The following is a 14,763-nucleotide window of genomic DNA, read 5'->3' as shown; positions in this document are numbered from 1 at the left end:
ACACACACGCGCGCGCGCGCACACACATTCACGCACGTGTGGAATTTCTCCCGCATGCTCTGGCAGACATAAGATTTTTTTTTCTTCTTCTGCAAACCCATCAAGACACAGATCCTTTGAGTGTGTGCCTCCTATAGGCGCCATGTGGCGGTGGGTTTGCACCCAATCAGGGGCGGGAGGAGGCCACGCCCACCATGGAACCTGAATGCGCCGGCACATCTCGCTATAAAGACCGCGTGAGCTTCGCCGGCATCTCTTTGGTCGTGAGAGAGCTCAGGGTTCCGCTGTGTCACATTTGTCTTATTTTTCCCCCCCCACATCTTCCCCCTCAACAAAAAAGCGCACTCATCATCCATTATTATTTCTTTTTTTTTTCCCCCAAATTTCAGTTTATCCGAGGCCACTTGCATGCATTGTTCGTCTCCGAAAATGGTTTGCGAGACTAAAATAGTTGCGGACGACCCCGACGCCATAGCTGGGAACAAAAAAGATTCTCTGATCGTTTCCTCCTCGCAGATGTGGACGTCGACGTCCGACTCGTTTGAGCGGAAAGACGTGAAGCAGCGGGAGCAGGTTTTAATCCGCGACTTTGAGCGCGGCGATAACGCGGAGGTGCGCCGCATCTTCACTGAAGGCATCATGGAGAGGATACCCAACACGGCCTTCCGCGGTCTCAAACAGCAGACACACACTCAGTTCATTTACGCTGTGCTCACAGGTAAGAGGAGGAATACACGCGGTCGGGGGGAGGCTTTTTTATTTCAAATGTATAGACAAAGATGAGAAATTGCGTCTAAAATGAGGTGTGTGTGTGTGTGTGTGTGTGTGTGTGAGCGACGCCAGGCATCAGCACACAAAGAAGCCGGTAGAGGAGCAGCGTGCAGAGAGAGAGACATAGAGAGAGAGAGAGAGACATAGAGAGAGAGAGAGAGACATAGAGAGAGAGAGAGAGAGACATAGAGAGAGAGAGAGAGAGAGAGAGAGAGAGACATAGAGAGAGAGAGACATAGAGAGAGAGAATGAATGAATGAATGTCGCCTGCTGCAGAGGGAGAGCATATAGTTACTGCGTGGGCGATCCATTCTCCTCAGTCTAGCTACAATTTGTTACATGGATCTCTTAATCCGATTTAAAAGTAGTTCTTTTTATTTCACCGAATCCGGTATTTCAGTGTGAGAAATCGCGGAGAGATCAAATCAGATCAAGCGTGACTCGCTCCAAATTAACCCACATGCCTTATTTATATAGGGCAAACTGTTTCTGTTACATCTCTCTCTCTCTCTCTCTCTCTCTCTCTCTCTCTCTCTCTATCTCTATCTCCTTCCCTCTCTGTCTCTCTTTCGCTTTCTCTCTCTCTCTCTCTCTCTCTCTCTCTCTCAGAAAAGAAAACGTATTCCCCAAGCTTTCTAAATGGGTTCTTCCTGGAACCTTCACACACAGTAGATCTCTTGTACCCTCAGGTGCATCTGCACTCTCAGAGAAAAAAAAGTACTAAATTGCACCACTCCTTGCCTCGTCCCAGGAGAGGTATACACACACTTTTTGGTATCTTTAGTATTTTCCTTATTATCTAAAAGGGCATCAAGGTAATTACCGGAACGAAGAAGGTACTCTTTTTTTTTTTCCTGAGAGTGTGAAGTATTATACTGGTAGCTTAAATGATTTATTTAAACATATATTACTTTCATATTCTCCACCCCAGTGATGACAAAAGTTACAGTATTGTATCTGATAGTGTAGAACCCATATCAGGGTATTTCCACAGAGATGTGCTAGATGGAAACAAAACAGGTATATGATCATCCAGTGTGTGTTTGCATTGAATTGTGGGGTGGTGAGAGTCACACCAGAGGTCTATATCTGTGAACAGGTATCACATCACACAGAAAGTACAAGCATCTCAAACCGCACACTGCTCTACTAAAAGACATGTCCACACTGCTCAACTCACTATCGTATCTTGTGTTGTATTGTCACTGCTGAGTAAGGCAGCATGCGGTTTGGGTTGTAGTTGTGTAGTCTGGCATGCCGTGTGTGTGTGCTTCCGAGGGCGCCCTCGTGTGTTGGATCTATACACAAATACAGCTGCACTAACACAAGTTCAAATGTTCCACCCCATGGAAATCACATCAGTACTGCTGCTATAGCATTAAACCCCCTACTGTTTCAGCTCTGCGGTCAGGACAACTGTTTTAATACTGATAAAAAAAAGAGTGGAATCCATGAGTGGTTTCCTGTTTTGTGTGTGTGTTTTTTGTGTGTGTCTCTCTCCTCTTCCAAAAATCAAACTTTGTGGTTCTCTTTTCTGACAGGTGACGTTTATTTTTCTTCCATTTCTCCATAGTAATGTGCTTTGTTATGACCAAGTCCTTCATGCTGACATGCTGCACACCTTTCATTCTAATGGGAGCACGCTATTACTATAGCAGAAGAGTCATCCTCAACTACTTGGACTGCGCACTCCACACAGATATGGCTGATATAGAGGCCTACTACATGAAGCCCACAGGTAAGGGGAACACTCGGTCATGAAGACAAGTAATAGTGTGCGGACGATACGGAGTGTCTTATGATAGATTTGCGTCTGATTGTGTAATGATAAAAACACTAACACTGACATGCAGCACTGACTTCCAAACAAATCAGAATCGCCTCAGCAAAAAAAGAGGCAAATAAAATCCAAAGTAGCTGATGAAAGGAAAAGTTTTTGCTATGACCATGAACCTATTTGTATCTGTTTAGTGGTCCAAATATTCATCAGAGAAACATGGACAGGACTTTTTTTTTTTTGTTTATTATTGTTTTTTGATGTTTTCTAATGAATTTAGTTGTGTGTTTAGGGTTATTTGATATATATAATATGTCATCAGACCCATGAACAGAGTTATTAAGTGCAAATGAATGAATGCTGTAAATGCATCATTTACTTTCTTGAATAACTGACTGCGTGCTCATACCCATAAGCTTCACATCTGGTCGCTGGCCTGCATAAAAAGCTAAATCCCTCCAACATATGACGTTTTTGTAGCATCCCACAAGATCCCAGTCCTGATGCACACCCCATAAACTTAACCATCCCATGTGACACCTTACACCTGTAGACCCGAGTACTCTGGCACCATCATTTTCCAATATGACAAAGCATAAATTATACACAAGCAGTTACACTAGGATATCTTCCCTCAAGTCCAGTGAAGTGTCAGCAGAGACGTGACACATACATACATTCTTCTCGCTAGCAGTTCTGGGTGGGTTAATTGTCTGAACTGCTGCTTGAATGCAGTGGACTTATTAAATATGCAGCAGCTCGGACCTGGCTCACTGCTCATGCCATTATTGATCGTGGTGGGGAGGGGGGATCGCTGAAGCACTACTGCATAGCGGCAAGCACGACAGGACCGGTTCCTCCTCCACGTGTCTGAAAGATACCTATTTAGCTGTATTTATATATAGATAATTATATATTGGTGACTATTCTTCCAAGTTTCAGACCAGAGCACGACTGTTATCGTGATCGATTAAAAAATGTCAGTTGTAATAAAGCTCGCGTATTCTGACCGACTGGATCAGAAAATGATGAGTTTACCATCATTACTCCTGGGCAGATCTTAGCACAGTGTGTGCCTGTTCTTTTCCTAATGATGCGTCACTCTCCTTTGCAAGTCATCCCGTAGATGAAATGGTGTCCCTTGTGTTAGTGATAATTACTAATAACTTAACAGGGAAGGTAGACATTATGGCTCGCTCACTAACAGCTCTGTGTTTATAACAGTGTGTGAGTGTGTCAGCATACGCAGTGAATCACTGGAGGCTGAGTCAGGTCGAGTAGCCCATGACACACATCATCCAGTCCCTGCACAATCTCTCCAATCGATACTGTAATCTTATCAGCATCATTTATATGTGGACAAAGGAAATAACTTGTTTTTTTGTCCTTAAGGCAAAGTGTCCATATGTTCATAACAAAAGAAGATGCAGTGGGTGTATGGGGGTTGCTTATGCTTATCAGCAGGGCTTCTTTAAAGAAGTGTTTTGTTTTTTGTTTTTTTTTGGTGTTGTCGGTTCTTTTCTATTTCAGTGTGTCTACCAGTGGGAGAGTGATCACTCAAACAATATGTCCCCTGCTGGGGAAATCAGCATTCACAGCTTCAGCTCCAGTCTCACATAGTAGACTTCCTGCAGATGTCAACACTGAAGTCTATAATGTCCATCCTTTTGTTCTCAGTGGTCTGCGTCGACCTGTACATGAAGTCAGCCACAGCCTTAATGAGATTAAGATAAGAGATCGGTATCGAAGAAAAGCAGCAACGCTGAGGTTGTTGTATCTCTCTCCTTACGTACCACCTGATCATTCTCCTCGGAATATCTGCTTGGTGCAGTTTTCCTATTTTAGCACAGATATAAGGAGGGAAAGAATTGAGTGTTGGGTCAGGAGATGGGGGAAGGAATAGAGTTGAAACTGTGAAATGGTTTTGAATACTGGCAGCATGCAGACAAAGAGATCTCCCAGGGGAACCTCTCTCCCCGACTGTCTCCATCGCTCTTTGTTAATGTGGAAGCTTCAGTCTCTCCATCTCTCTTCTAAGCTGTGGCTGTGGTGCAGGAGTAACTGAATTATCTGTCAGGCTCACAGAGAGAGAGAGAGAGAGAGAGAGAGGTTCCTTTAATGTTGCAGCTTTCCATTTCTTTTTAGTTCTCTTGATTAGCTTTATAGAGAGCTAATCTGTTGGTTCATGAGGCAGGAAGAATAATGCTGTCCAGATAATGGAAGCATAATGGTAGAGCGTTTAAGAACGGAGAGTGTCAGTCTATTAAATATAATAGAGTAATAACCATGGGAATGTAAATGAAAATCGAGTTCAAGTCAGGAATAATGACGGATGTTAATCAAATACACCAGCCACCATGACGGATTCTTTAAAATGTTTTGTTATTCCGTTTCCCCCCCAAAAAACAGTGAAGCCGTTCTCAGGTCTGCGCCGAAACCGAAACTATTTGTGGCAAAAACGAGCATATTGGAGCTCTCAAGTCTTCAAAGATGTGCTTTCTGTAGAACTGGACAAAATGCTCTGCTTAAATCAACCCCTCCGATAAGACAAGAAAGCACTGAAGCTGGCTTCAACTGTGGAACATAGTTGAACTTGCGATTAAAGCCTGAATGCACCGGTAGGAGACTTGCATTTATCCACGGTGTTGTGGTTTTAGCTTAAAGCTAAAGCAAATGAGTAACAAAAAAAATAACAAGCCTAGTAATTTTCTGTTTCAGAGTCTTCTCACTACTGTTACTATAGTTAATAATCTCATACACATGTCTTATCTTTATGACAGGTCATGACCTAAAGTGTAGGTGGTGTAGGCTCTTGAATTTATGCACTGCCTCAGGGCGATTTGACACACACACAGGTGCACACACACCCACACACACAGGTGCACACACACCCACACCCAAGAGAAAATAGTTGTTGGAGAGATTCAAGCCACAAAAAGATAGCATCAGGGATTATACAAGGAACTCCAATTTATAAGAAATAGAAAAATAAACAAACATCTGTGGTCACAGTAGACCGATCAGCCAGATAAATAAATAAAGCCGTGGAGGAGATCTGCGATGTGTTTTCAACAGGCAAATAGCGCTACAGTGCACACTAATATTTTTGTAGTTTCAGTTATTAGACACATCATTTACACACCTACTTGCCCTGGAAGTGTGTGTGTCATGAGATAGAGATAACTCCGGAGGGAGGGAGGGAGGGTCAGATTATACCTGTAATAGCCTGGCCGAATTTAAACTTTTGTTTAGTTTTTTATGTTTAAGTTAAAGTGCTGCAGAATGGTGTATTTCTGCTTAAACAGTATGACACACTGCTGTATGTATTAGGCCATATGTACATGTGGGTGTTTGGTTTGACAGTGTGAAAGCGCTGACTAGACCTGCTGGAGCGAACGTGACAGGCTAATCCATACTAACACACACTCGGCTCCCTGAGGCCCACCCACGTGGGGGAGGGGCTTGAAAGACTGCAGAGATGCCGTGTGTGCGCAGTGTACATTATAATACATGAATAGCGATTAGTAAGAATATTATAAGTACGCTGTTTCGGGTCATGGGTAATGTCATTTTTAGAAGGTTTTTCAGGCAACCCCTACACTGATTAGAGATATGAGAGAAATTTCTGCATTATAAGCAGCACTGTTTATTGAAAATAAGGTTTCGAATAATTGCTAGCAAAGACTAAGGGCATGTAATGTATGAATATATACCAAATAATGTTAAATAGTGTAAAATGATTCTTTCATTCTTCTTCCACCCTCGTCTTACCACATAGCTAATAAACCCTGCACCTGCCCCCCTCTTCACACTCACACACACACCAGATGCGTGGTATCAGTTTCACACTAACACTTTTCAGTAAGATCTTTACTTCATTAGTGATGTTCCAGTCCAGTGCATCTTAACTCCCATCTATTCTGGACTACAACGTCTGCTTTCAGCACTAGTAGGTCCTGAGCAAACACACGCATGTTAGCAGCTCCAAATAAACACGCTGCTCATAGATATGATTTTCCTGGCATGGATTCGTAGAAAACAGATGGCGGCACTGCTTCAAACCTGACACACAAACCCAAACTCTGCACAGTCTCTTATCACTGAGGTGACAGGCATGTTCAGCACCTCCTGTCTGGTTTAATCCCTGGGCACTGAGATCTGTTGCTGGACACAGACATAATAGAAACAGCTGGGTCTCGGAGCATCTGCACATGTAGCCTCCACTAATTTAGTCCCCGGGGACAGCGGTTCTATCGTTACACACAGAATATAGTGTGATCTCATTTAAAAAGACAGATTACTGACAGCTTTATTTGACTTGTTATTTGCTCTGATGCTGGAGCAGAATTTCATGCATTAGGGTGTTCTCCTAGTCATCTATCATAATGAAGTTGTTGATCGCTTGATGATGCTGGCGAAGACTTTTTTTTTTTTTTTTGGTCATGCCCCTGTTATTATATTAGAGACGTAATGTAATAAGGGAGATTTTTAGGTTTTAAAACAGAGACCAGAACAATTGGTTCAACAGCTGAGCAAACGTAAGTGAGCTTTAACCCTTAGGCACCACAATCCTGTTATCATAGCAGGAGCATGACTGGGAAATTTTGTGAGAGACTGTCAAGGACACAGATTTCAGTTTTTATTAGCAACCTAAGACGGAACACTTATGATCTCTGAAGGCATAAAGCCACAACTTGACGTTCACAAAATATTTCTCTTTAAGAAATATTTCATACCAAGCTGACTTGACGTCTTCAGCTGAAATCAAGGGCTAATTTTGTGTCTCATATAACTACGGGATTCAGTTAGAGCTGCATTCAGATTGGATTAGGTTTACATGGGGAGGGGGGGGGTAATGAAATTTAACTGAGAAATCTTATTGGAATTTTAGTTCTGTCCAAATCTGTAATAAATGCTGTTTTGTGTCGGGAACAATTATGCTGTAGAAATTGACCAGGAGAAATAACTTCACACACACATTGATTTTATTTATTTATATATATATATATATATATATATATATATATATATATATATATATATATATATATATATATATATATATATATATATATATATATATATATATATAGGGGGTGGTGGTGGCTCAAGTGGTTAAGGTTCTGGGTCAGCACCAAGTAGCCACTATTGGGCCCTTGAGCAAGGCCCTTAGCCCTTTCTGCTCCAGGGGCGCTGTATCATGGCTGACCCTGCACTCTGACCCCAACCTCCAAGGATGGGATATGTGAAGAAAGAATTTCACTGTGCTGTAATGTCTATTTTATATATTTTTCCACTAAAATAGGCTATTTTCTTTCTTTTTCTTTTTTTTTTTTTTGAACGCAGGCAAATAGTAGCTGAGCTTAAAGTGCAGAATAATAAATTATAAACAATGTTTAAAAGGACTTGTTAAAGAATTCATGCCTCTGGGGGGGTTTTTATGTAAATAATTTCTTAGCAAAGGTAAAGGCCATATACATGTTATGGTCATGTGATTTACTAATGATCCACCTGAAATGCCAGAAGCCATACAGGAAGCACTTAGAATGAAGGTCAAAACGATCGGTTTGTATTTAAATGAGCTGTATGTATTACACAAGGAGTTTGTAGTGTGAAGATACTCCTTACAGAAGAAGAAGAAAAGAAGAAAAGGTTAAGAAGAAAATTCTTAACCTTTATGAATCGATGATAATTGTTGAAGATGTCTTCCGTCTACATTACATAACAGACATGTCTGGAAATCTTATCCTGTCTAAGTACCGCTTATAACATAGACGAGTTCATAGAGTGAGTTATCCTATGAGCGGGTTAATGAATTTTATTATAGTGCATTGCTCTTTCACGTTTGTAGCTACAGTTCTGCTGTAGTGTTCATGAAGGCCTGAACACAGTAACGGTTACTACACTGTAGTGTATTGGTAAACAAAAATCTACTTTGTATGCAAACAGTTCAAATGGATATTCTTGTAGCGAGAACTGCTTTGTCTAGCAGATGTTGAGCTTTTGCGGTTGTGTTTCTGCAGGTTCTTGCTTCTGGGTAGCAGTGCTGGACGGTCAGGTGGTGGGCATCGTCGCGGCACAGGGACGAGAAGACGACAACACGGTAGAACTGCGGCGCATGTCTGTGGACTCTCGGTTCCGTGGGAAGGGCATCGCCAAGGCGCTGGGACGACGGGTGCTAGAGTTTGCTATGCTTAACAACTACTCGGCCGTGGTTCTGGGGACGACAGCAGTCAAGATGGCCGCCCACAAGCTCTACGAATCATTGGGTTTTCAAAAGGTGGGCGAGACTGAGAACTACACTCTGCCTGGAATGAGCCGCTCGCTGATGGAAAGGCTCTTCTTCCAGATCCGCTACAGCCGCTACCGGCTACAGCTCCACGAGGAGTGAGAGAGTGAGAGAATGAACGAAAGCGTGAGCGAACGAGTGGACGTAAGAAAGCGCGGGAGAGTATGAACACCGACCACAAACCTTAAATCACCTAAACCCAATCCACCTCTTAAACCTTATTATTATTATTTTTTTTTCTAAATCACAAATGTTATTTTTACCACTTTTTCTATTAATACCTTAACCTTAATGTTTTTTCTTTTAACATTTTACGGTAACCATTTTTTTAATCATTACCGATGGAACCGCCCACTTCGTGTGTATATATATATATATATATATATATATATATATATATATATATATATATATATATATATATATAATACATAATACAAAAAGTAACGATAAAACCCTCAATGTTAACGAGTAAAACGCCACACAACACAGGTAATAGGTCGGTCTGTCAGACTCTCTTTTAAATCTGTCGTAAGGGCTGATCTGATAGCTAGCACTGACTTTTCTCAAAGATTGCAGAATGAATAGAGGCGTGTACAGAGGAAAGGAGAGTTAAGATTCCCTTTCTGACGTCACGCATCTGTTAAATGTACACAAATGCAGGTCTTGTACTACATAAAATGGAAAGGCTGGCGACTCTAGCAGTCAAACAAACAATACAGTTGACTAAAGCACAGCAAGTTTTTCTATGTCTTAAGAACAAGAAGAGGAATAAACAGTGAAGTTAGCACCAAGTGAAGTAACTCCTAGTTAACCCTGCACAGTTTAACCTGGAGTTCACTCAAAAGTGGTGATTTTACTGTAAGGGAGGAGTCCTACTATAAATATACAATAGTAACTGATATTTTGCCTCTAACTCTTCCTGTTTTTTTTTTTTTTTTTCTTTTCTTTTTAATTACAGGTCAGTCTCTCAATCTTTCCTTTTTGTGTTGCTGGAACAGATCAGATATTGCACAGATTGTATTGCTCTATAAGATCTATATTGTGTTATGTCTAAATATGACATGTCTTAATATGATAAAAAACAAAACAAAAAAAACCTACTTATTTAAACTGGACCGATTTGGACCTAGATTAACAAGATATTAATTTGCAGTCAGTGAAATTTGATTTGACCTTAACATTAAATTAAAAAAAAAAAAAAACACTAATTCATTACAAATTGATCATTTTCCATTGAAACATGACCAAGTTTATTATACAGTGCAAATTAATACGATCGCAGTATTATTAAACATAATATGCGTCTATTATCTGTGCATTGGATGAAGCTTGGTTGGTCGAGACATAAATCTGAGCACAAATTTGAATTCGACAAGATGACTGCGTAAATATTCGATATATATATAAGCCTTTATATTTTACATATATTTGGAATATGTAAATGTGAAACATTTTGAATACATATCTATGACAGATATAACTGAAAATCTCTCACCATATCCATTCTCCTATGAAAGTACCAGCAATGGGAGAGATACAAGCCACAACGAGCCTCATTTGTGAAATATTCTTGTATAAAGATAATTAAAAAAAAACAATACCTAAATGTGATTAAAACTAAGTAACGTAGCGCAGAAAAAACAAAACAAAAAACAAACCCTTGACCCTCGCCAATTTTCCTTGACTTGACTTTTACCCATCCATGAAACTGACTGCAGCCCTGGGCCAGACCCTCCCCACACCCTAAACCCAACTTCACTCAGCCCCCACCCCATCTCTGCATGCGCCACTGAGCCTTGTTGCGCTGCTTCTATCTCCATTCGAGCTTGTACGACTCCTTAAAAAAACCCCTGTGATGTTATAGTAGCAGCGTGAACCGTCCGGTCGAGTTACTCGAAGATGCCGGGTTGATAAAGGAAAATGTCGTACTTTACTGACTCGCTGCTTCGATGACATCACAGCTGCCAAAAGTAGAATGCAAAAGCAATGCAAATTATGTGGCATGCCTCTGTACCTGGTTCGTACGTACGGTGCCTGCCCTGGAAATGATGTAACTCTGTTTAAAAAAAAAAAAAAAAAAAAAAAAATATATGTAGAACAAGCTTCATTTTTTTAGCTGAACATATAACAATGTGTGTCTTTGTTAAAAGAAACTACTGTTTTGCATGAAACATGATTGAATGAAAAATGTTTAAGAAAACATGATCTATCAAATTGATCGTCTTAACAGTGGAGTTCTATTTTTCTTTTTATTATTATTATTATTATTATTATTATTATTATTATTATTATTATTATTTGGGTTAATTTTATTTGTGTAAACATTTGAAATTCTGCTTTGACCTTTTACTACTGGGGTGATGAATATCCGGTTTACTGTAAGAAGCCCAAAAAAAACCCACCCAGCTAAATGCAGCATTACATATTGTATTTAAAAAAAAAAAAAAAAAAAAGAGCTTCTCACTGTAAATTTAGGACAACTCACTTGATGAAATGTAGAAATCTCCCATCGATGTGAACGGGATCCCGGAGCAATCTGACTCATTAAAACAGGGCAGTATACATACCAAACGTTGAGTGTTTAGCACCATGTTTTAACCTAGAAAAAAAAGGGGGGGGGGATTAGAGTAATGTGGGATAGACAAATGGAACGGTTGCTGAAAGCTGTAGAGAATCCACATAAAGGAGCTACATGTGAAATGAACTTGAGTAATGAAAACATCTGCAGGTGCTGATACAAAGCTAGTATTCGATTAGTGTCACAAAATCTGGCCTTAATGCAAGTCTGGTGATTGAACTGCTGGAAAAAGCAGTTAGAAATAGACCGTTAATCTCACTCCAACTTGGTTCAACAGTAATAATAACCATGATATTTAAAACTTGCATGTAGCTCCTTTACTAGATCTTACCAGTATGTCATTATCTCTATATAAAATTCGAACCCATACTCACCTACACAGACAATGTAGATGTTGACCCAAGTGCATATTTTGCAGCACACATGTCACTTTGTCTGAGTTAACAGTGTTTCTTTTATTTTTTCAATGTTCAGTATGTATCTAAAGGAGATGTGAATGTAAAAGGCAAGCTTGTATAAACTTCTGGACAGATCCAGGCTAAATAACACTAAAATACTGCTTTCCCGATGGTCTAACTCGTCAGCCGTACGATGGCACACGTTTAAAAAAAAAAAAAGTCATATAGTCCGCTTCATGTGTAACATGGTGAGAAAGTCCTTAAATGTCTTACTGAGCTTTGTACAAGCAAGGAAAGTCTTGCACATGCAAAAAGGTGAAACTCGATGTGTATCGGATGAGAATGTACGCGTGCTGCTAAGATTCCAGGATTATGACACAATGACAGCTGTAATAGTTAAAGGTTGAGAGGATAAGAGGATGGATGGATGAAAGTTGAAAGAGTGCTTGGGGAAATTCCTAGAGGTTGTAATAAGGATCACAGACGTTCATTATAAATTGCTCAAAAAGGAATTCCTATTAATTGACTCAACGAAACTTTTTTTTTTTTTTTTTTTACGAGCAACCCCCTCCTCCCCTTTTCTCAGCATTCAAGTGTGTCTTTTGTACATAAATATCCAGTGTCTCGAATTGACTGATTAATGCAAAGCATTCAGAAGACCTGTGACCTGCATGAGAAGATGGCTGCTACAGGAATGTTCCACTTTTTTTTAGAGGACGGGGGGGGGGGGGGATTTACAGTGGAAGAAAGCTTTGAGTGTGCTCTGCTTCCACACTTTGGCTCCCTGGAGGGACTTTTTTGGTACAAGCTAAGGCTGGATCCCCTTCCTACCTCCCCCTATTTACTCTTCTGGTTAAAAGCACTCTCTTGATTGTGGCTGGAGGTGCCAAGAATGCAGAAGCACTTGTAACAAAATTGTATTTTTATTTTTCTGAATTTTTGAGATTCTATTTACCGCTTCTTTTTTTTCCCTTCTTCTTCTTCTTTTTTTTTTTTTGCGAATAGCAAGTATGTACCATATGCAAATGTAAGATAAATCAAAAAAAAATGTATTCATGACAAACATTTTTTCATAAGGCTGAATTTTGCCAAAGGTGGTTTTTTGCTTTTTATTTTGGTTTTTCTGTGTTCTTAACACTTGGAAATCTTTTGGAGATCAAGCCCTTGTGCCATCTAACCGAGCAATAAAATGCACATTGTGAGAAAGTAAAGAGTTAAGGAATTCAAAAGTCAAAATGCTGCATTCATTTTCTAAGCCCAAATGCTGTATCGATGGTGAGCATTACCACTGGCAGATCGAAAGATTATGGGGCATGACTCTAAACTGACTTATAATTTGTTTGTTTTTTTTCTCTTTCCTTCTATTGTGATTTTTCTTTTTTCCTTTTTTCCTAAATGTGAAGATGAATGATGATAAACTAGTGCATATGATGTGTTGTACAGTCTGGCAGCCCCAAATGGAAAGATGTGACCACTCAAGCCCACTGTACAGAGTGATGCTACACTATATCCTCTGAAAGCTGTTCCAGGTTCTGATCTCTGTTTGGTCAGCACCAAAATCCACAACAAATTCTCTTTCAGCACTGAAAACTACAGAGAAACGAACTTTCCGCAAACTTCAATGTTGAACCAGTAGCAAGATGTTAACCAAACGATGCACATCGGAGAAGAATGAAGAATTTTCTTAAGAACAAGGAACTTGTGTTTTGTTTTGTTTTGTTTGTTTTTTTTGGATTCTTTAAGTGTTTTTGTTAAGTGTAAAGTTGTAAAGTGTAATTTACTGTAAATAGGGATATTTTGTGATCCTTTTATAACAGAAATTATATCTTTGGATGTTTACAACAATGGAAAAAAAACAAAAAAAAAAAAACAAAAAACATTGACCTGCAAACTGAGACACAATTGTATTCCACAACAAACAGCACACAGTGACGTGAGAACAGCTTTCAGAGTGATGGACATCTCCTCAGTACCCAACATATTCGGGCCTTTAATGTTTGCTGTAGCAAACAAAAGAGAAATTCTAGTATTTGTATGAGATCACTCTTGAAGGGAAATTTCTATTTCCTGCGGTTGTACCTGTACTAGTTGGCAGGGAATGCTAGAAAATCCTCTTTATACATCAGCAATGGTAACCTGTGGATTTCTTTCATTTTGGTCCAGTTCCTGGCTGACTGTCACTATGGAAACAAGCCCACTTAAAGCACAGCAGATAAAATTATATGCAACCACTCAAGGGAGCAGGTTACCTGGAACATGGGGTCGGGGGTTGTGTACTTGGCAAGTGTGTTAAATATGCCAACAAGCAGGCCAAGTAAGGGGTAAAAAGGGGGGGAAGGGTAGAATAGATGGCTTTAGGGTATGACCGATAATGGCCTTGCTAAAAAAGAAGTGTCTGTGTGGCTGCAGTGATCACTTGGATCCTTCAGGGTCTGTCATTGAAAAGATGCCTCAGTTCCTTTAGATGTTCTTTGTTTCTGATGTGTTCTTCTTTTTTTTCCTTTTTTTTTTCAACTGCTGTATCTGATTTTCTTTTGCTTAAGAAATAGGAGGATTGTAAAGATGTAAAGAAAGGAGATCCTGCATTACAAAAGAAATGGCTGTACATATTGTATTAATTAAAACAATCAAGCTTGTATTTGTTCCTGTAGTCTTTTTTTTTCATTCACTTCACCAAGCAGAACATCAGCAAAACTATAGCTTTAAAGATTGACATGGACCATTAAGAATTTCTTACTGTATTCATAATCATATTATTTTGACCTCATAGGCATAGCTACATCTATTGTGCTGGACCTATGAGACACAGGGTTCAGTGGAGGTGGACTAAAGGGGCACAGAGCACCATTGCCAAACTGGGAATCTAGGATATTGGGCTTGGTATTGGGGGTTTTTTTTTGTGTGTGTAGGAAGACAGGCTGTAATTATACAAGTACAGAAGAAGAAG

General features: G+C 39.8%; 1 protein-coding gene across 1 annotated transcript; it reads left to right on the top strand.

Moving 5' to 3' along the window:
- The first annotated feature begins 217 nt into the window (after positions 1 to 217).
- On the top strand, positions 218 to 14,454 carry nat8l (N-acetyltransferase 8-like). The gene is made up of 3 exons (XM_058396070.1): positions 218 to 718; positions 2,345 to 2,509; positions 8,572 to 14,454. Exons 1-3 carry the CDS (start codon positions 409 to 411, stop codon positions 8,937 to 8,939), a joined length of 843 nt encoding a protein of 280 aa, XP_058252053.1. The 5' UTR covers positions 218 to 408; the 3' UTR covers positions 8,940 to 14,454.
- The last annotated feature ends 309 nt before the right edge of the window (positions 14,455 to 14,763 follow it).

This window comes from Hemibagrus wyckioides, linkage group LG07 (assembly GCF_019097595.1).
Source record: "Hemibagrus wyckioides isolate EC202008001 linkage group LG07, SWU_Hwy_1.0, whole genome shotgun sequence".
Taxonomy (NCBI): domain Eukaryota; kingdom Metazoa; phylum Chordata; class Actinopteri; order Siluriformes; family Bagridae; genus Hemibagrus; species Hemibagrus wyckioides.
This window is presented reverse-complemented; position numbering and strand designations above follow the sequence as displayed.

Excerpts from the sequence above, each read along its gene's own strand:
- nat8l (XM_058396070.1), top strand. The coding sequence starts at position 409 with ATGCATTGTTCGTCTCCGAAAATGGTTTGCGAGACTAAAATAGTTGCG. Across the intron at positions 719-2,344 it reads CATTTACGCTGTGCTCACAG|TAATGTGCTTTGTTATGACC; the intron begins GTAAGAGGAGGA and ends ATTTCTCCATAG. Across the intron at positions 2,510-8,571 it reads CTACTACATGAAGCCCACAG|GTTCTTGCTTCTGGGTAGCA; the intron begins GTAAGGGGAACA and ends GTGTTTCTGCAG.